Genomic DNA, 22,759 nt, shown 5'->3' with positions numbered 1-22,759 from the left:
GTACCTAACAGTGCCCAGCATATAGTGGCTGCTCAGTAAATGTTAACAAAAATGGGCCATTAGCGCTGAATTTGAAAGTACCTTGCTTACTGTTTTATATCTATATGTACTACCTATGTTATGAAGCTTTATAATTATGTTATCCACTAAGGAAAAAGATTTTCATAAAATAGAACATAAGCAGGAAATAGATTTATTTAATTTTGAAAGATTTTTGCAGGTCAGGGATTCAGTGTGGGCTTCATAAAGTTTTGAAGGAAAATGGAGCGTACAGCACAAACAGTTCATACTTGGTGCTCAAATTTTAAAACAAAACATACAGAAAAACTAAAAGAAGAGATGTGTGCTTAATTTAACCTTCATGATAAACTAGACTAGAGCTTGGTCCATTTATCATCTCTTAGTTGTGTCTCACCCAGTCATAGTCTGTCCTAAAGTATTCAGTAGAGGATGGTAAATTAAAATGAGACGATCTGTTAAATATGATTGACACATGATACAGATTTACAGTATAATGGCAAAGCTTAAACTTTGGACAAATTAATGTAAAATAATTTTGGACGTTAATCTCTCTTTTGCTTTGCTCCAAACTTTAAAATATACAAGGAATGGGGGCAAGGATGCTACTTAAGAAAGGGTAAGTCATTCTACTCAAGACATCTAAAAGCTCTTATTGAATCTTTGTTATTCCAGAATTAGGGTGTCTCAGGTGCCCAAGTGCTAGGATTGAGGAAAACAAACATATCATACAAATTCACTTTGCCTGCTTAAAATCCTGCGTGGTTTAGATTTTCTCCTGTGGTCTGGTACTTTAGTCACATAAAACTCACTGGGTTGTTCTTTTCCCCCTTATTTTTTTTTAATTAAGTAAAAAAAAAAAAAAAAAAAGGCAAAACTTTTTTTTTTTGGTACATAGGAAACAATTTAGAATAGAAAAGAGTATACAGTGAAAAGTAGGTTTCCTTTCTACTACAGAGCACCAGATTCTTCTTAGAGGAAAACATATTAGCATTTTCTTGTATATCTTTCCAGAAAGAATTTGTTTATATTGCCAACATGCACATGCAGATAGCCGTTGTAGTTTACACCTGTAATAGAAGTATTTGTATCCATTGCTCTGTACTTTCCGTTTTCTTTTTTGTTCCCCCACCCACCCTATTTAACATGTCTTGCAGATCTTTCCAAATTACGTTTTTATTTTCCTCACTGTGAGTTGGTGTGGTCTCCATATTCTTAGCAGATGAAGTCTTCTCTTTCAAAGCCACATTTCCCCCCATAGCTCTTCATGTATTAATTAATCTCTTTTGCTTTGCTCCCATTTAGTCTTTTTGTCACTCTATTACATACCTGTCATGGTCTGCTGTATATTATCATGATTTATATGTGGTTTTCTCTTTCTAAGTGTCATCTCCTCATCCCTGTATTTTTCCATATTCTGGTTTATCCTCATCTTCAGGACCTTAGTTACCACCTGTGCACTCAGGTCTGACATTTGTATCTACTCTGAGTTGTAGATATTTCACACAGACAAGGCTTTGACATTGTGATACATCTATTTCTTGTGTATTTCTTGTGCATCTCAAAAGCATCTTAATCCTAGCATGTCCAAAGCCATCTTCTTTTCCATTGTCTCTATCCTAGTATCTGTATGCATCTCAGTTGCACATCCAGAAAACTGAACTGTTCTTGATACCTCCTTCTCCCTTACCTCCTATATTCCAAAAAACACAAGTTTGGTTGATTTTTCCTTCCTGAATCTCTCTCGAATCCATTGTCTTCTCTTTATCTCTAATACTGCCTTAGTCCAGTCTGCCTTCATCTTCACCTGAATTATCACAGTAGTCCACTGACAGGCTTTCTGGTTCTCTTCTAGACCATTTTCCATATAGAAATATGAGGAATGTTTTCAAAATGTAAATAGTATGACAGCCCTGCCCCTGCTTAAAATATTTTGATGTCAGGATCTATAATATAGCTCAAAGGGTCCTGCTCCCTCTTCGTTCCCCTCTCACTGCACTCTGCCCTGTTCTCTTTGCCTCTACCACACTAGGCTTGTTTCCAGGCCCTGCCTTTCACCTTGCTCCTTACACCTCTGGGCATTTACATATGCTGTTTAGTGTTCCCCAGCTCTTTCCTTTAACCTTTTCTAGTTAACCCCCACTGAGCGTTTCAAATATCATCTCAAACGTCGGTTACTCTGCAGATCTTCCCTGTGCTTCCTAACTAGGCCACATCCTCCTGTCACTCAGCAAATACACTTGTCCTTTGTAGCACATTCTCTGTTCCTTTGTGTGTGTGTGTGTGTGTGTGCGCGCATGCACACAGGTGGGCGTTTGTTTGGTTACTCACTATATTCCCAGATAGGCAGTAATTTCCCTGAAGGCAGTGGCCTTTATATCTTTAGTTTTCTGCATAAGTGCTCAGCACAGAATAGAAGACCCTCAAATCTTTAATGAGTAAATGAATGACTTTGTTTCCATTTTCTCCATTGAGTCAACTGTGGTGAAGTGTGCAAACTTTTGCAAAAGCTCAAGCACATACTTCAGGTTCAAAGTGAATTCATATACTGAGCAAGACACAGTATGGCTTAATAATGCTGCAGACTTCCCAAGGCTTTAAATTTACCAGAAAGAGGCAAACTTTCTGGGGATGGGGAATGTGAAGATAGTTGTGAACTGCTGACAGACTGCTAGGTCTATATTTTAGTTTTCTAAGCCATTTCCCCTCTCCCATTGTCTTATATCATTTCTCCCTAATAGTAAACTCATAGTTACTTTCCATCTAGAGAAATATGACTTCCCAGAGCAGTCAGGAGTAGCACCTGTTCACTTATAAAACAAATGTTTGAAGTTTGAAAAGAAATATAAAGGTATGGTTAAGATTGAATTCTGTCTGCCTCCATACTAGCCATGGAGAATTTGGGCAGAGCTGCTTACCTGCTGTGAGCCTTGGTTTTCTCATTTGGGGAGCTGGGGTCTTAATCTCACAGGACTGTTGCAAGGCTTAAATGAGATACACAGCATTTAATGCAGTGACCCTTGGCTGTATCAGCGGCATCCAAATTCTCAGTCAGTGCACGTGGTTACTGTTGTTGTTGCAGCAGCTCTTCCTTTGGGGACATACTTTCCCAATACAAAGGTTGCTAGGTCTACTTCACACATGTCCATTTAGCATTTGATGTACTTAATGTAATTAAATTTTTTCTACATGCCAGGAATATCCCAAAGCCTTGATCGCCATAGATAACCTTGTTAAAGTGAGTTACTCATTGATCACTGAAATTACCTTCTCCCCCACACTCCACTTCAGTGTCACAGGGAAGGTAGAACTCTATAGTCTTCAGCCAACAGAGTGGAAGGGACTAGGAGGAGAAAGGGTGGTGAGTGTTTGCCTTAACAACTTGGAGGGAATAATAGATATTCATGATGTCTTCATTAGTAAAAGTCTGGGATCTTCACACATATAGTACTTCATTTAAAGTTATGGGGAAATTGTTTAAACTGACTTTTGAGCCAGCATTGAAACTACTAGTTGTATTAATATGGTTAAGATGTGACCCAAGTTCCAAATTAACTGATTTTAAAACAGATTTGAAGAGTATGCATCCCTTTTTAAGTTTGAAACTTTTCATAAACCAACAGTTAAAGAAATGGCTACTAAGTTGCTTTAATATGGAAATGTTTACTTGTTCTTAACTTTATTTGTATTTTTTTTAATCAGTAAACTTTATTTTTAGAGCAGTTTTAGGTTCATAACAAAATTGAGTAGAAAGTATGGAGAGTTCCTATAACACCTGCTGTCCCCACATACACAGCTTCCTCACCACCATCTCGTAACACACTGATACGTTTGTTACTGATGAACCTCCATTTGACACCTGGTCATCACTCAGTGTCTTTAGTTTGCATTAGGGTTCACTCTTGGGTTCACTGTGGGTTTGGATGAAGGTACAATGACATGGGTTCACCATGTATTGGAGGCGGTAGTGTTATAGAACCCACCTGCCCATGCAGGAAACACAGGAGACTCGGGTTCAATTCCTGGGTTGGGAAGATCGCTAGAGAAGGAAATGGCAATCTGTTCCAGTGTTCTTGCCTGGGAAATCCCATGGACAGAGAAGCCTGGCGGGGGTCCTTGGGGTCCATGGGGTCACAAAGTGTTGGACATGACTGAGTGCACACCCAGTCAGTACAGAATAAAGGTCCTCTGTGTTCTGCCTGTTCATCCCATCCTTCCCATTAAACCCTACCCACCACTGATCTTCTTACAAACTCCATAGTTTTGATTTTTTCCAGAATGTCATATATTTGGAATCATACAACATGTATGAGTGGAAGATTGGCTTCTTCCACTGAGAATATGCGTTTAAGTTTCCTCTGTGTTTTTTCATGACTTGATAGCTTACTTCTTTTGAACACTGAATAATGTTTTACCATCTGAATATATTCATACTGATTTATTTATCCCTTCACTGACTAAAGGCGATCTTGGTTGCCTCAAAGTTTTGGCCATTATGAATAAAGCTGCTCTAAACATCCGTGTGCAGGTTTTTGTATAGATACAAGTTTTCAGCTCATTAAGTACCAAGGTGCACAGTTGCTGGATTGTGTGGTAAGAGTATATGCTTAGTTTTGTAAGAAATTGGTCAAACTGCCTTCTGAAGAGGCTGTACCATTTTGCATCCCACCAGCAGTTAATAAGAGTTCCTGTCGCGCCACATCTTCGCCAGTATTTGTTGTTGTCAGTGTTTGGGATTTTGGCCACTCATATCGAGGTGTAGTGGTATCTTGTTTTAATTTAGAATTCCCTAATGATGTCTTTACATTTTATATTAGATCTGTGATCCATTTTGAGTTTATGTTTGTGAAGGGTGTAAGGTTTGTGTCCAAATTTTATTTTTTTTACCATATGGATGAGTTGTCCGTAGCATCATTTTTTGAAAAAACTATCTCTGTTGCATTGTATTACCTTCATTCCTTTGTCAAAGGTCACTCGACTTTATGTGGGTGTGTTTTCTGGCTTCTGTTTTTGTCCAGTTGATCCATTTGTCTATTCTTTTGCCAGTTCCCCAGTGTCTGGATTACCGTTGCTGTATAGTAAGTCTTGAAGTTGGATAGTGTCAGTCCTCTGACTTCATTCTCCTTTGATACTGTGTTGGCTTTCCTGGGTCTTTGTGTCTCATGTAAACTTTATGATCAGTTTGTTGATATCTACAGAGTAATGTGCTGGGATTTTTTGATGGTTTGCACTGAATCTGTAGATGGAAAGAACTGACATCTTGACAGTATTGAGTTTTCTTACCCATGAACATAGAGTATTTTCCATTTATTTAGTTCTTCTTTGGTTTTATTTGTATTTATAATAGATGTATCAATGTAGTGTTTTAAAATTTAGTCATGGTAGATAAGGTCTATTCAAATAGGTCTATTCAGGTTATATGAACATGTTTTCTTAGTTCACTCTTCCCTGGTGGCTCAGATGGTAAAGCATCTGCCTGCAATGCGGGAGACCTGTGTTTGATCCCTGGATTGAAAGATCCCCTGGAGAAGGAAATGGCACCCCACTCCAGTACTCTTGCCTGGAAAATCCTATGGACGGAGGAGCCTGGTAGGCTGCAGTCCATGGGGTCGCGAAGAGTAGGACACGACTGAGCGACCTCACTTTCACTTTGTCTTAGTTCAAGTTCTTTCATTCTTGTAGACATAAAATTAAACCCATGCTTAAGTAAGAACTTTGTATTAGTAATTTTAAAATTTTAAATGTGTACTACATGCAGGTATATTTATCAGTTTAATGGTTTAGAATGGGACGCTCACCATTATACTAGTTTTCATAGTTATGTCCGTCTTATGTCATTGTTGATAGTCTTATCTCCTTGAATTTAATTCAGCTTATTTTTAGATGGCCATAGGGATAGAAACCATATAGATTTTAGTGCAGATCTTTGCATTTGGCTTAGTATGGAATTAAAAAGCCATGTGGATAAAAGAATTGTATTTTTTTAAAAAGGGATATGTATAAAATTGGATCTATTGTTAAGCATTTGAAATTTCTTATGGGGCACTCCAGTTCTGTGAAAGGCTAGTGTTTATGGCCCTTGAGTAACAGTAATTGCTAAATTAATACTCAAGCGATGAGAAAATGGATTTTGCTAAGATCAGTTTTCCTGCTGCTAATGTTTAAAATAATGTCAGTCGTTAACAATAAGAACAGCTGGTAACAGAAAATTCCCAGGTGCGAGTTTGTCACGCTTAACTTTCCACTTGCTTTTTACTTTTGTTTGTTTTGTGTAGAAGATGTAATAACTTATGGGAAACATGGTATTTAAAGGGAGGAAAGGAGAAAAACAATAAAATAAAAGTACTTCTCATTTTCTTAATAGTATTTAAACAAATTTAAGTCCTTAATTATGGAATTTAACAATTCATCTTTCTTTTTGGTGTTAGCAAATAGTGAGATTTCAGTAAACAAAGTTCCTGTTAATTTTGTCTCTGATTTTGCATAATTCGACTCAGAACTGAAATGGATTTTACTTTCGCTGTATCAGTAAATTACTAAGTAAATGAACCTTTTCTTCCGAAATTAATTCAGGTTTACCCCACTATCTGAAAGTAGAGTGCTCCTAGGAAACCTTTGGTAAGCCTAAATGACGTCAAGTGAAGAAGCAGTTACCTTAGGACATGTCTTGCTCACAATGCACAAAATAAATCAAAATAAAGCACAGATGCCCACCACAGACTTACAGATCAGAGCTACGGAAGCTTGATGCTGAGACTCAGAGTGTAGTTCCTGGGGGAGGCAGCTGTTGGTGCTGCCCTCACTGCTCAGGACGCACCGCCTCCATGTTAAATGCAAGTGAAGGCTGTTCGCTATTTTCACCTCTCACCTTTTTTTGCAAAAGCAAAGATCCTCTTAAGGTCTCTTTTGGTTGATGAAAACAGGCAGGTCTTTCGTAAGAGCAGGCATAAAGTGGCATAAGAATTGCATAAAGTGAATCTTTAAAAAGTAGGGGATACCTGTATAAAGAAAAAGTTCCTTTTTCACTTTCTTCTTTCCCTTTCTCCTGCCATTAAACATGCTCCAAGATCTCCCTTTCATCTCCGCTTGGGCAGATCGCATAACACTGTAGTCACTTTGAATGATTAAAATACATCTGCTTTTCAGGGCATAAAAAGCCCAGCCCACTGAAAGTTAAAGAGCCTGGTTCACATCTTGCAGCCTCATGGAGCTTATATTCTAGTGGGAGACAGACCAATAAATAGTAAGTGAGAGGAATAGATAAATACATGTTAGAGACTGATGCTATGGAGAAAAATAGAAGGATGAAACGTGTGGAGATTGTGTGTGACATTTTAGATGAGAGCGGCCAAGAAAAGCCTCACTGAGGGGTGGTTTTTGAGTCAACAAAGACCTTAAGAAGGTGGTGGAGCACAAACCATGTGCATATTTGAGGAAGAGTGTTCCAGGCAGAGAGACACTGCTGCAGAGGCCCCAAGGTGGATATGTACATTATATGTTGAAGAAAGAGTTGTATAGCCAGCTGAACAAGGAAAAGAGGAGCAGATAAAAAGGATAGCAGCAAATGATACAGTGCCTTTAGGTCATAGAACTTTAACACAGAACAAGAAGGGAAGCCTTATCAGGGAGGGTTTTGACCACAGTTACGTGAGCTGATTGACTACCGTGGTGGGGTTAGGGTCCCACAGGGAAACAAGGAGGCTACTGGAGTTACCCTGCCAATGGATGCTGGTGTTTTCAGTCAGGGTTGAGGTGATCGGGAGAAGTAGTAGAATTTGAGGTATGTTTTGAAGATAGCATCAATGGAATTTACAGATGTGGGACAGAGATGAGTGCTGTCAAGGGTGAGGTCTAGGCGTTTGCCCTGAGCATCGGCCAAAGTAGGGAAACTTGTAAGAGGAATCGGGATCAGGGATTCAATTTGGGGCATGATAAACTTTTCAAAATTATTGGATTCAAAATATTAGATTTCAAAATAAAGACTGTTTAGTAGGCATTTTAATTTATAGCCCTGAAAATCAGTATAGAAATGTAGGCTGGGGATACAAATTGGTGGGTTCAGAGCTTACTGTTGCTATTGGAAGCCATAAAGTAGCAGATTCACAAAAGAGTAGATGTAGGTAGAAAGGAGAAGAAGTTTAAGGACTGAGCTCTGGACTGGCAATATTTAGAAGTTAGGGAGATAAGGAATGGCAATAGTGATTGCCATAGTGATAATGGCATTTAGTGATTGAGAAGGAGGGGCCAAGAAAGTTAGGAGGAAAACCAGGAAGGACAATGAAGCAGAGAAAGCACATCAAGGAGGAAGAAGTGACTAACTGTGTCTATAAGATGAAGATTGAGAAATGAGCAATTAGAGCCATGATGAGGTCACTGGTGACCTTGGGTGAGAGCTGTTGCAGTGGGGTGGTGGTGGTGGTGGTCGTGGTGGGGTAAGAGCCTGTTAGAGGTAACTGAAATGAGAGCTGGAAGCAGTAGAGGAATCAAGGTTAGCTCAAAGATTGAGGAAATGGCATCTTAGTATTCTTGTGGGCATGATTCACCAGAGAGGGAAAAACTGATGATCCAGGATGGAGTATAGAATTGTTGGAGTGTTGTTCTTTTTGGAAAAGAGAGACTAAGAACTAGTGGAAAGGTGTCGTTAGGACCTGTCTTGAGATTGCCAGCATTTAGCACCCCTTTTCTACTCAGTTATGACGCCTCAGTGGCAAGTCAGCTACTAGCCTGTAAAATGTTGTGGTTGAATTAGACTGAAGTCAGTCGTATATCCAGCATGCCCCTGCCACCTACCCTCGACTCCATCTACCTCCCTGCTAACCTACATCTTGGTTAGCAGGTGGCACCTTTGTGAGAAAGGAAGAGGGAAAGGAGGCCCTTATTCCAGATAGGGCAGCCAACAAGGGCTGAGTTTTAGCCCTAACTTACCTTGTGCTGTGCTAAGTTGCTTCAGTCATATCTGACTCTTTGTGACCTCATGGACTGTAGCCCACCAGGCTCCTTTGTCCATGAGGTTCTCAGGGCAATACTGGAGTAGGTTGCCATTTCCTTCTTCAGGGGATCTTCGAAACCCAGGGATCGAACCCACATCTCCTTTAAGTCCTGTGCCTTAGGCTAGGTGTTCTTAGAACACAGCCATGCAAGACAGTGGCTGCTGCTGCTAAGTCCCTTCAGTCGTGTCCGACTCTGTGCGACCCCATAGATGGCAGCCCACCAGGCTCCTCTGTGCATGTGATTCTCTAGCCAAGAACACTGGAGTGGGTTGCTGTTTTCTTCTCCACCAATACAGTGGGGAAAACCACATTTCATATCCTGCTGTCATAACCAGAGCCTTAGTGTCTTGTAGCAGAAATAGCCTAACTGAGAAGAAAGCAAACTTAAGAACCAGGAATTTGCTGTGGGAGTCCCAGCTCTTCTACCACCTGGAAGAGAGGATTTGAGATGGAAGACTTACTTTCTGTGAATTGGTTTCTTCAAGTGTAAATGGAGGGGTTGAGCTTCAACCAGATCCTTTTCATGCTGAAATTCTGTGAATCACTAAAGTATAGTAATCCCCAGCCATCTCAAGCATAACATAATTCTGCCAAAAACCAAAGAGTATCACTCAGGATATTCATTCAGTTTCTTTGGAGAATAGCTCTCCTTGTATTGCTCCCCAAATATTTGGGAAATTTGACTGAAGATTAAATTACACATAGTAGCACAGAAATTATAAGAAGAAATATATGTATAGCAAAACCATTGAAGTCAATAGAGATTTATTCAGATTTCATCTAAATTCTATCAGAATGTTTTATAGCTATGGGATATATGGAAAGTTATTTAACTCTCTGAACTTTAGTTTCCTCATCTAAAAAATAGTGATATAATAATTGTATGTTTTATAGATTCGTAAGGAGAATTCAGTGAGATGTGTACTAGGTGCTTTGAAAAATGCTTGGCTTCTTGTGAAGTAAACCTTAGCTGCTGCTTTTATCACTGTCATTGTTGTCGTCAGTGTGTGGAGAACTTGTATGGTTTAGAAGCAGCTTAGTAAAGCAGCTACACTGTAAAAGTCTCACACTATAGTTTTATAATGATTACTTTGAGTCATCAAGGGAAAAATTAACTTAGAAAAGGAAATGTCATTGAATCAGGTTAAAATGTCTTCTTTTTATAAACAAAACTGGTACTTCAGATCAGATCAGATCCCATCAGTCGCTCAGTCGTGTCCGACTCTTTGCAACCCCATGAACCGCAGCACGCCAGGCCTCCCTGTCCATCACCAACTCCCAGAGTTCACTCAGACTCACGTCCATCGAGTCAGTGATGCCATCCAACCATCTCATCCTCTGTCGTCCCGTTCTCCTCCTGCCCCCAATCCCTCCCAGCATCAGAGTCCCCTCCAAAGAGTCAACTTTTCTCATGAGGTGGCCAAAGTACTGGAGTTTCAGCCCCAGCATCATTCCTTCCAAAGAAATCCCAGGGCTGATCTCCTTCAGAATGGACTGGTTGGATCTCCTTGTAGTCCAAGGGACTCTCAAGAGTCTTCTCCAACACCACAGTTCAAAACCATCAATTCTTCGGCGCTCAGCCTTCTTCACAGTCCAACTCTCACATCCATACATGACCACAGGAAAAACCATAGCCTTGACTAGACAGACCTTTGTTGGCAAAGTAATGTCTCTGCCTTTGAATATGCTATCTAGGTTGGTCATAACTTTCCTTCCAAGGAGTAAGCGTCTTTTAATTTCATGGCTGCAGTCACCATCTGTAGTGATATTGGAGCCCAAAAAAATAAAGTCTGACACTGTTTCCCCATCTATTTCCCATGAAGTGATGGGACCAGATACCATGATCTTCGTTTTCTGAATGTTGAGCTTTAAGCCAACTTTCTCACTCTCCTCTTTCACTTTCATCAAGAGGTTTTTAGTTCCTCTTCACTTTCTGCCATAAGTGTGGTGTCATCTGCATATCTGAGGTTATTGATATTTCTCCCAGCAATCTTGATTCCAGCTTGTACTTCTTCCAGCCCAGCGTTTCTCATGATGTACTCTGCATATAAGTTAAATAAGCAGGGTGACAATATACAGCCTTAACATACTCTTTTTCTTATTTGGAACCAGTCTGTTGTTCCATGTCCAGTTGTAACTGTTACTTCCTGACCTGCATATAGGTTTCTCAAGAGGCACGTCAGGTGGTCTGATATTCCCATTTCTTTCAGAATTTTCCTCAGTTTATTGTGATCCATGCAGTGAAGGCGTTGGCATAGTCAGTAAAACAGAAATAGATGTTTGTCTGGAACTCTCTTGCTATTTCGATGATCCAGCGGATGTTGGCAATTTGATCTCTGGTTCCTCTGCCTTTTCTAAAACCAGCTTGAACATCTGGAAGTCACAGTTCACGTATTGCTGAAGCCTGGCTTGGAGAATTTTGAGCATTACTTTACTAGCATGTGAGATGAGTGCAGTAGTTTGAGCATTCTTTGGCCTTGCCTTTCTTTGGGATTGAAATGAAAACTGACCTTTTCCAGTCCTGTGGCCACTGCTGAGTTTTCCAAATTTGCTGGCATACTGAGTGCAGCACTTTCACAGTATCATCTTCCAGGATTTGAAATAGCTCAACTGAAATTCCATCACCTCCACTAGCTTTGTTCGTAGTGATGCTTTCTAAGGCCCACTTGACTTCCCATTCCAGGATGTCTGGCTCTAGGTGAGTGATCACACCATCATGATTATCTTGGTCGTGAAGATCTTTTTTGTACAGTTCTTCAGTGTATTCTTGCCACCTCTTCTTAATATCTTCTCCTTCTGTTAGGTCCATACCATTTCTGTCCTTTATCGAGCCCATCTTTGCATGAAATGTTTCCTTGGTATCTCTGATTTTCTTGAGGAGATCTGTAGTCTTTCCCATTCTATTGTTTTCCTCTATTTCTTTGCATTGATCACTGAGGAAGGGTTACTTTTCTCTCCCTGCTATTCTTTGGAACTCTTCATTCAGATGCTTATATCTTTCCTTTTCTCCTTTGATTTTCACTTCTCTTCTTTTCACAGCTATTTGTAAGGCCTCCCCAGACAGCCATTTTGCGTTTTTGCATTTCTTTTCCATGGGGATGGTCTTGATCCCTGTCTCCTGTACAGTGTCACGAATCTCCATCCATAGTTCATCAGGCACTCTATCTATCATTTCTAGTCCCTTAAATCTATTTCTCACTTCCACTGTATAATCATAAGGGATTTGATTTAGGTCATACCTGAATGGTCTAGTGGTTTTCCCTACTTTCTTCAATTGAAGTCTGAATTTGGCAATAAGGAGCTCATGATCTGAGCCACAGTCAGCTCCTGGTCTTGTTTTTGCTGACTGTATAGAGCTTCTCCATCTTTGGCTGCAAAGAATATAATCAGTCTGATTTCGGTGTTGACCATTTGGTGATGTCCATGTTTAGAATCTTCTCTTGTGTTGTTGGAAGAGGGTGTTTGCTATGACCAGTGCATTCTCCTGGCAAAACTCTATTAGTCTTTGCCCTGCTTCATTCTATATTCCAAGGCCAAAGTTGCTTGTTACCCCAGGTGTTTCTTGACTTCGTACTTTTGCATTCCAGTCCCTATAGTGAAAAGGACATCTTTTTTGGCCATAAAATAGGCCATAATAGTAAGATTTTATAGTTAATGTATATCTACCTTAAAAATAGGTTTTTGAAACATACTATAAACATTTTGATTGTACCATCACATTTTCTCCACTCTTTCTGTATGAACTGTTTTCAGTGATTATTGATAGCATTGCTTGCTTAATGTTTACAGTCTATAGTGTATGTTTTTCTGAATTAAGATATGGTCAGATCATTTAATGTATGTTTAAAAGTCCTAATGTCATTGCTTTATCATTGTTGGTTTGCACTTATTTTAAATCAAACATGCGGATTATTTCTAAACTGACAATCGCTAAAAGAAGAAAAACATTATATCTACTTTAGGGCAGAAAGTTAAGTTAGTCTATAAGGTTAGAGCAAAACAGAAGTCTGTAAGGTAAATTTGAAAAGTACTGTGAGTTTAGATTTTATTTATCTGTCATTGTAGTTTATAAATGAAATGATGGTGTTGAACACAGTGTAATGTACTTGGGATTTAGCACCACCTAGCACTCAGACCTTGAGATACATTCGCACTAAAGGGAACCAGGGCTCCTTGAAGAAGTAGCAGATTCCAAGGATGGGAGCCTGGAACATACTGTAATGCTAAAAAGTAAGAAAATGCTTCCCCCAAAATGATGGTGGCCTATGATAAGGATACAAGGGTCATTTTGAAGATGTTCCCATTGGCCAATTCTGGGATAATTTGAGCATCAAAATAATTAAATGCAGTAAGAATTGTAAATCGTTAGGAAAACAGATAAGAATCCATGCTGCTGCTGCTGCTAAGTCGCTTCAGTCATGTCCGACTCTGTGCAGCCCCATAGCCTGCAGCCCACTAGGCTCCCCCGTCCCTGGGATTCTCCAGGCAAGAACACTGGAGTGGGTTGCCATTTCCTTCTCCAATGCATGAAAGTGAAAAGTGAAAGTGAAGTCGCTCAGTCGTGTCCAACTCTTCGTGACCCCATGGAACCTACCAGGCTCCTCCGTCCATGGGATTTTCGAGGCAAGAGTACTGGAGTGGGGTGCCATTGCCTTCTCCAAGAATCCATGAGACCTCACCAAAATAATACACATGTTCATACAGATAGGAGAAGAGAGGGTTCAAGCACAGATGTGAAGGAAATGCTGACCTTGGAAAATTATGATTTTATCACTATCATAGTAAAGTTCACTTTAGCCAGGAATCACAAGTTGATGTTAAATCTAGGATAGAAGTGCTGATGAAGAGTGGTATATTTGCACAGTCTTAAGCTTCCCTTCTGTTGTTTCAAGCGGTAAAGAATCCACCTGCAATGCAGGAGACACAGGAGACTCGAGTTCGATCCCTGGGTCAGAAAGATTGCCTAGAGGAGAGCATGGCAATCCACTCCAGTATTCTTGCTGGGAAAAATCCCATGAACAGAGGAGCCTTGCAGGCTGTGGTCCATGGGGTCACAGAGTCGGACATGCCTGAAGCAACTGAGCACACAGGCTGAGTTTCCAAAGACTGCCTCTTGGTTGCAGTCTCGTAGTACTTGATCTGGATAATGAACATTACCATCACCAGTGTGCCTCTGGATATGACACCCTGGGAAGAACTCGGCATCAGTTACGTTCTCTTCTAGCCAGGAATGTACTGCCTGCATATAATCGCAAGGAAACACCAGACAAGTTCATAGTGATGAGCATTCTATTAAAATAAGAACTGTGTTCTTCAAAAATGCTCAATATTGTCGTAGGCAAAGGAAGGCTGAAAGGCTCTATGTTAAAGGAGACTAAAGACACTGGACATAGATGGTCGATCTCAAGACTGGGATCCTGTATCTGGATGAGAATTGAGGGTTTTTGTAAGGCATAATTGGGTCAGTTGACATTATTTTGCAGATTGTAGGTATTGTACAGATTTTACTTTTATTGAAGTTGTAGCTATATTGCAGTTGTATTACATTGTTTTAGGAAATGATACTGAAATATTTATTTGAGAATAAATATTCTGAAAGGACTGATACATTGACCTTCTCTCAGATGGCTTAGAAAAAAAAGCCCTTGTGTGTGTGTGCATGTGTGTGCGTGTAATTTAGAAGGGGGTGGAGAAAGAGAAAAGGAGTTGACTAAAGCAAATGAGCAAAGTGGAATTCTGGATAAAGTTTCTTCGTTCTTGTGATTTTTCTGTAAGTTAGAACTATTTGCAAATGTGTTTATTCACACATCCCTGCACAAGTTGGTTGAGGCTTATTTCTTTTACATTTATCTCGTACTGTTCTAGGTTGCTAATTTACCTTTGATACTTAACTGGTTTAAGATGCTAATATTCATAGATCACAGATACACACATTGATTTTTAATTTCTTTTGAATAGTGCTGGGCCTAAAGGAGATAACATTTATGAATGGAGATCGACTATACTTGGTCCACCAGGTTCTGTATATGAAGGTGGTGTGTTTTTTCTGGATATCACATTTTCATCCGATTATCCATTTAAGCCACCAAAGGTAAGAACCTAGAATTGCATTCTTTAATACTTACTCTTTTCCAGAATCAGTTATCATAAGAGTTAATGTGTGGATGAAGTTACTGTTTTTCATGGATTATGTGGAAACTCTTCTAACCAATGATTTTTAAAATGTGGTGGTAATTGACTTCTGTTTTACAAATAGCTTTGTATACAATCAGTGGAGAGTGTGTTAAATGTAAATAAAGGTATGCCACTTTGCATATCAATAAGCAAATAAATTATGGTATGAGAGAAAATATCATATGAACCTTACTTAAGAAACCTGTTGGGATAAAAGGTAAATTTGACAGCTTTGGGAAATAAGAGTTAGGTATCTTGAATTTTTTGCTGAATACCCTATCTTTATAGATAAGCAAAAACTAGAAACCTATAACAAAGAAGAGGGAACTAATACTATTTAATATATTTATTTTGTGCCCACTGTAAGTATGATGCATTAATGAGAAAGAGAGAGGCTGAGTGAGAATTATGAGAGAATGAGAGAGGCTAAGTATGAATTATGTGGATAACAGCGAAAAGGGTTCAGTTGTGTCTTGTAATGACTGACAATTATTTTTAAAGTCTTAAACATAGCAGTTACTTGACTAGTTTCTTCTTCTGACTTCTCCCTGTAAAATGGTCAAGCCAGCATTTTTTAGCATCAGTATTAAGTGTGAGTCTAATGATGCTGTAGTTAGACTTATAAGTGGAGAAGGCAGTAAGATGTTGTAGAGAAATGTTAAGCCAGCTTTCATGAAATGTTTTTCTTTTCAATGTAGTTCCTTACATTGCTTCCATTATTTAAAATATGTGTAACGATTTAGAGCCTGTGCTCACATGCCTGCCTGTTATGTGTGTGTGTAAAAATAATTTTTTTTATTCCCTCACTGAATAAGGTAACAACAGTTCCATCTAGTGGTATTTACCTCAAATTGCAGATACCAGGGTTCCTTATCACCTACAGGTATTTGCTCACAACTATAGCTGTCAGTTTTTGAGAGCTTTCCTAAGTGGTCCCATCAGCATCTAAGATTTTTAACTAATTGTTTTATTTAATGTTCTCCAGTATGTCTAGTATCTCTTGGTAATCAGTCAAAGACAGTGACAAAACCCTCATGTTAATAAAACTGAAGATTGTATTCATACTCAGAATGACACATATTAAATTCCAGCATATCATTAAGTATTTAGTTTGCCTTAAGTCCTTAAGTTTCCTGTATGATACAGGAAAGCAAAACTTTAGCAAAATAGCTCATGACTGTATCTGTAGTAATGCTTATTTCTATTTGCCTCATTTTTCATATTGGAAATTGGTTTTAACATGGTAGAAAAACTAGCAGAAAAAAATTTACAATATTTAGTTTTTATGAAATTGTTTTTATACATGAGGGATAATTTGTTAAAGGAAAACACATTTTTCTTAGCATCTATTAATGAAAATAGAAATGGACTATCATGCTGCTGCTAAGTCGCTTCAGTCGTGTCCGACTCTGTGCGACCCCATAGACGGCAGCCCACCAGGCTCCCCCGTCCCTGGGATTCTCCAGGCAAGAACACTGGAGTGGGTTGCCATTTCCATCTCCAATGCATGAAAGTGAAAAGTGAAAGTGAAGTTGCTCAGTGTGTCCGACTCTTCACGTCCCCAGGGTCTGCAGAGGACAGGCTCCTCCGTCCATGGGATTTTCCAGGCAAAAATACTGGAGTGGGGTGCCATTGCCTTCTCCATGGACTATCATAGTTACATATATATGATTTGTCATCATTGTTTTGGTTAATTCAGTGTTTATTAACTTAGCACGTTAATTTTTTTTGTTAAAGTCTCAATATTTTTATTTTTTAGCCCTTTAATGTTGATTCCTTCCTCTTCCCTAAGATATCTTATATAGTGTTTTGAAGCATTCTTCAGATCTATAGTTGGACAAGTGAAAAAGAATAAAACTTCTGCTGTTATCTTGGTTTAGGTATAATTGCTTCTCTACAGTTCTGCTTATTTTTGAAGTTCAGATAAGGTGTTGTTCTTCTTGAAGAATAATAGAAATTTAATTCTTTTCTGTTCATTGTTTAAAAGCTGAAAGTATTCAAAATATTAATCATGTTTTGTAAGCTCTCTATTGAGTAGTCAGCTGTCAATGATATGAACATACGTTATTCCCATATTCTAGAGCAGAGCCGGTAGAAATATAATGCAGGCTACATGTGTCATTTTTGATAGAAATAGTGGAATTGACTTTAATAACATTTTACTTAATCCAGCATGTCCAAAAATACTGTCATTTCAATATGTAATCAGTAGAATTATCATGAATGCCCTATTTTGCATTCTCTGTCTGGTATTGAGTCTTTGAAATCTAGTGTGTATTTTATACTTTTAGCCCATCTTATTTCTTACCAGCCACATTTTAGGAGTTCTGCGTAACTAGTATGTACTGTGTTAGAACAGTTCTAGAATTATATACAGTAGTGTTTTCTTATCCTCAGAAGCAGAATTCCAAGACCCTCAATGGATGCCTGAAATCACAGATAATACCAGACTCTATACAATGCTGTTTTTTTCCCATGCATAAATACCTATAGCAATGTACTATAATAAATGTTACAAGATTGTGGTCCCTCTCAAAATATCTTGTACACATTGAATGCCTTTCCCATTGTAACTAAGCACTTGTGGCTGTAGCTTTTGAGGCTTGAGGTACAACAGCAAAACTAGCACCAGTTCCCCCCGCTCCTCCCCTGCCTTTTTTTTTTTTTGGAATTTCATGGATAAAAGTCTCATTCTTACCATAGATCTTAGCAACCTCAGAGTAGAATTTGTTTTCCTGCCCTTGTTACATTGAAAACTTTCATCTTTTCACTCAACACAAGAACTTCATGGCTTCTCTTTCCAGATCTGAATTGCCAGCATCACTGCTCTTGAGCTTTGGGGCAATTATGAAGTAAAGTAAGGGTGACTTGAACGCAAGCACTGCAGTACTGCAGCAGTTGAGCTGATAACCAGGATGCTACTTAGTAGCCTGTGACTGGCAGGATTGTGCTGAACACCCAGGCAGGGCAGGACAGTACAAGACTTCATCATGCTACTCAGAACAGCACAGTTTAAAACTTCTAAATTGTTCATTTCTGAACTTTTGCATTTAATGTCTCTGGATCCCAGTTGATCTGAGGGGTCTAAAACTGGAACTGTGGAGGGTAAAAGTGTAGATAAAATGGGTACTACTGTAGTCTTTTCCTCCTCCTTCCCCACTACACCAGTGGTTGCTTTCTTGTTTTTAATTATGCATCCTTATCAGAAATACACATTTGAGGGCTTTACCCATTTTCTTCCCAGACTCCACTTGGGAGATTACCAGTTCCAAGGGTTCGGGAACTCTCTTTTCTATTTTGCAGTTCTAAATTAAGAATTAACCACTGAATTTGTGATTGTTTTGAAATTTGCCACTATTGTTTCTATGAGTTATTCTCTTCTTTTCCACACGTTTCAAGGATATAATGGTTTTCCTTTATTCAGTAGTTTAAGACCTTACTTGTTTTGTTTGACTGTCTTATTCTAACAAGACAGTGAGCCATTTGGGGAAATTAAAGTCTGAGAAATAGAAACACTGGTGATTTCACCAACCTTCTGCAGTACTTTTTGACACATGGCAAAAGATTAGTGATGAGTTGATGGCCTTTTTTTTACTAATGTAACTTTAGTTTTATGTTTAAAAAATTCATCACTACTTTCTCTCACTTTTGGCACCAAAACGTTTCTTTTCTCCCTCATTTCCTATTTTTAAACAGGGGTGTGTGTGTACATGCCTGCACATACATATATTGAATTACTGTATCATTTATTTAAACAGTTCTGCACCTCGCTTTGTTTTAAAAGCAATGTAGTTCCTGCTATACTGGATAAAAACAAAACTTCCTGCAACTGAATTAAAGAAAATAATTTAATTTTGCTATTACAAAAACTAGTGTTTGATTAGCTCTTCAGTTATATGCTATTTGCTATGATCTGTAACATGTTCCACTTCATTTTTGCTAGTGAGAGTTTTGGTTGGTAATAAAGCTTATCTGTTTTTAATGTCGCTGCCCTTAGGTTACTTTCCGCACCAGAATCTATCACTGCAACATCAATAGTCAGGGAGTCATCTGCCTGGACATCCTTAAAGACAACTGGAGTCCTGCTTTGACTATTTCAAAGGTTTTGCTGTCAATTTGTTCTCTTTTGACAGACTGCAACCCTGGTAAGTAGATTTTTATTAACTTCAGTGAGGTTCCAAAAATCAGTGCATTTTTCTCAGTTAGCTTAAGGCCTAAGGTGAATTTAAGAAGTAAATGCTATTGGTAGAAAGATCAGCAAAAAACACTTTTTGAGAAGCTTATCAATGCCATTTCAAATAGAATAGACCAAAAGTTTCACAATAACTTCTTTAGTTTGTTAATGGTGTAAGTAAGTGTTAGTCACTCAGTCGTGCCCGACTCTTTGTGACCCCATGGACCGCAGCCCACCAGGTTCCCCTGTCCATGAGACTTTCCAGGCAAGGATACTGGAGTGGGTCGCCATTTCCTTCTCCAGGGGATCTTCCCAACCCAGGGATCGAACCCAGGTCTCCTGCACTGCAGGCAGATTCTTTACCTACTGAGCTACAAGGGAAGCCGTTGTTAATGGCTTACTACCCTGTAATTATTTTCTCCCTGTCATTGATGAACTCCCTATTTTCTGAATTATGGAGTTGTGCAGACCCCTTCTGATGTGAGTGTTTCTGACAGCATCTCCTCTTGCTCCTTCCCTGCTGTCATGTGCTTGCATGCAGTCAGCTGCTCAGCAATGAAGGGCTCCTTGTTCTCCCTTTCATCCTTTTTGGATTATGGTTAGCTTTATTAGATGTGGTAATAGTGGATATTAAAATGATAACTGATGAGAGAGTTAGACTAGATTATGATTATTAAAATTCAGGGATAAAGTCATTAGTGTGTAACTTTTAAGAAATGCTTAACTGCCACACACGATCTTTCATGTGGGTAGCTGACTTGAAAAAGTAATGTATAAGTGTGGGATTTCGCATGTGATATCTTGTAAACAAATAGACTTATTTTTTCCTAAATATTTAATCAACCACCAAAGGCTATTACTGTTATTTTAGACCCAGCAGTTGCATATGTACCATAGAGAGAGAGAGAGATAGTATAGGGATATGTAGAAGGATATTCATTGTGGCATCATTTATTAAAGCAAAAGATTGTAAACAACCTTCATGGCCATTAGCAGAGGATGTAGCTTAAAGAGGTAGCTCTGTGTGAATTAATGGAGAAAACTCTCGAAGATACATTAAGCTAAAAAAGCACAGCACTGAAAAATAGGCAAAATGATAATATTCTAAATGCTTATAAATACATATAATGTCTCTGGGTAGAGATGCTATAAATCATTTGCCAGGAAGAGAAACTTCTAAATAGTTGGAGGCAGGAAGGAAGAGAGCTTTTTTACATTTTACTGGCTGTTGATTGATATGCTTCAAATTTTGTACCACATCTACATAGTGGACCTTCTTGAAAAACAAGCTCAAAATAAAATTTACGTCTCAGATTCAGTTTCCCGCTCAGAATATTATTTAAAACAAAATGGCAAGTAAGTTTTCAAATGGAGGTAAGGATGATGATTTAAATCATATTATTGTACAGAATAAAAGAAGTATTTCATTCTGAAAAGCCTTGCATCATAGGATCTGCATTTGGAAAAATTAATTTTTAAGTATCCATAGGAAGACAAATACTGGCACACTTACTTTTCAGTAAAATGCTAAGGGTGAAAAATAGTTTTTATATATTAAAGATGCACACATTTTTTTAAAAAATCACACATTTTAAAAGCTTTATTATTAACTTTATTTTTAAAGAGGCTTTTCTAATTTGAATATTAAAATATAAAGATGATTATGTTACTTTAAGCATTTTTCTTTTTGAGAAATTAGCCATTATATATCAAGATGCTGCTGAAAAATCAACATTTCAGTTCCAAACTGCTAGAACTGAATCGTTAAGACACTGTATAATATCTTCTAATGTTCTTTCCACTTTTCCAGCGGATCCTCTGGTTGGAAGCATAGCCACTCAGTATTTGACCAACAGAGCAGAACATGACAGGATAGCCAGACAGTGGACCAAGCGATACGCAACATAATTCACATAATTTGTATGCAGTGTGAAGGAGCAGAAGGCATCTTCCCACTGTGCTGCAGATCTTTATAGCCTTTACAATACGGACTTCTGTGTATATGTTATACTGATTCTACTCTCTGCTTTTATCCTTTGGAGACTGGGAGACTCCCCAAAAAGGTAAATGCTATCAAGAGTAGAACTTTGTAGCTGTAGATTAGTTCTGTTTAAAACGCCTACTTGCAAGTCTTGCTTCTTTGGGATATCAAAATGTATTTTGTGATGTACTAAGGATACTGGTCCTGAAGTCTACCAAATATTATAGTGCATTTTAGCCTAATTCATTATCTGTATGAAGTTATAAAAGTAGCCGTAGATGATTAGGAATTATGTCATTTGTATTAAACCCAGATCTATTTCTGAGTATGTGGTTCATGCTGTTGTGAAAAATGTTTTACCTTTTACCTTTGTCAGTTTGTAACGAGAGGATTTCCTTTTACCCTTTGTAGCTCAGAGAGCACCTGATGTATCATCTCAAACACAATAAACATGCTCCTGAAGGCATAGTTTCCTGTCGTAATATTTTAAGTCAGTTTTGTTAGAAGGCGTGTCTGAGATGATTGTTGTTGAAATAAAAATGTGAATATGAAGATTGACTACGAAGGACTAGTACAAATAAATCATTTATTAAATGGAAAACATTTCAAATCTTATAAATGTGTAGAGTTTTTGTCCTCTAAGTCCTAATGAGAGAATACATGAGCTTAAATATACAGAAATACATTTTTAACCATTGGTCTCAAAAACACATAAAGCTCTACTTTGATGATGTGACATCAAAATAACATAAAATCCTGGCTTAAAAGATTTGATATCCAAAATGGTGATTTCTGTCCACCATTGGGCAATATTGTCAAATAACTTTAATCCGGTATCCCTTCTGTGTCTTTCATGCATTTTTTTTTTTTTTAACTTATCCTGTTCCTGAGTTTTCATGGTGTTTTTTGGTGTATATTATCATACTTATTATGGCACTTGCCAAGCAGAGATAGCTGGTTGAACACAAACTTTCGTCTATCCTGAAGGTAGAATAGTATTCCAGATTAGTGTGCAGATGTAGCATTAATTCTCAGTTGAAAAAATAGAGAATTTTAAGGGTTTACAGGTTATATGGATTTCTTCTTTCTAGTTATAATTATTAAATACTAGATTTCTTACAGGAGTTAATTTACTTTTCAATATTTAGATTGGTCAGCAGAGTATAAATGTTTTCCTCTGGCTGGGATAGTTATTAAGGTAATTCCCTGGTCATGCTGCAGGTTTGTGGAATATGGGGATATGTCTTATCCAGTCCAAAAGTTGGAAATAGAGTACCATCTTAAAATGTGTAGAATGAAACTCTTAGCATAGAAGTACGTTGCTCCAAGATAATAAAGCAAAGCATTTCGAATTGTACATAGCCTTACAAAGAATGATGGACTCCTGCTAGAGTACTTGTCAGTAGAAGTCTTAAACCAGCG

General features: G+C 38.3%; 1 protein-coding gene across 4 annotated transcripts in view; it reads left to right on the top strand.

The window, feature by feature from the left end:
- UBE2E3 (ubiquitin conjugating enzyme E2 E3) overlaps positions 1-21,808 on the top strand; it is a 91,911-nt gene extending 70,103 nt beyond the window's left edge. For 3 of the 4 annotated variants that reach the window (XM_027556224.1, XM_027556216.1, XM_027556206.1), the window contains exons 4-6: positions 14,967-15,099; positions 19,180-19,327; positions 21,167-21,805. In XM_027556224.1, the coding sequence (XP_027412025.1) occupies positions 14,967-15,099; positions 19,180-19,327; positions 21,167-21,264 (379 nt within the window). In that variant the 3' untranslated portion in view covers positions 21,265-21,805. Of the gene's footprint in view, positions 1-14,966; positions 15,100-19,179; positions 19,328-21,166 lie in introns of all 4 variants that reach the window. The other variant, XM_027556197.1, reaches the window with a different exon arrangement.
- Positions 21,809-22,759: the final 951 nt, after the last annotated feature.

Source organism: Bos indicus x Bos taurus, chromosome 2 (genome assembly GCF_003369695.1).
Source record: "Bos indicus x Bos taurus breed Angus x Brahman F1 hybrid chromosome 2, Bos_hybrid_MaternalHap_v2.0, whole genome shotgun sequence".
NCBI lineage: Eukaryota > Metazoa > Chordata > Mammalia > Artiodactyla > Bovidae > Bos > Bos indicus x Bos taurus.
This window is presented reverse-complemented; position numbering and strand designations above follow the sequence as displayed.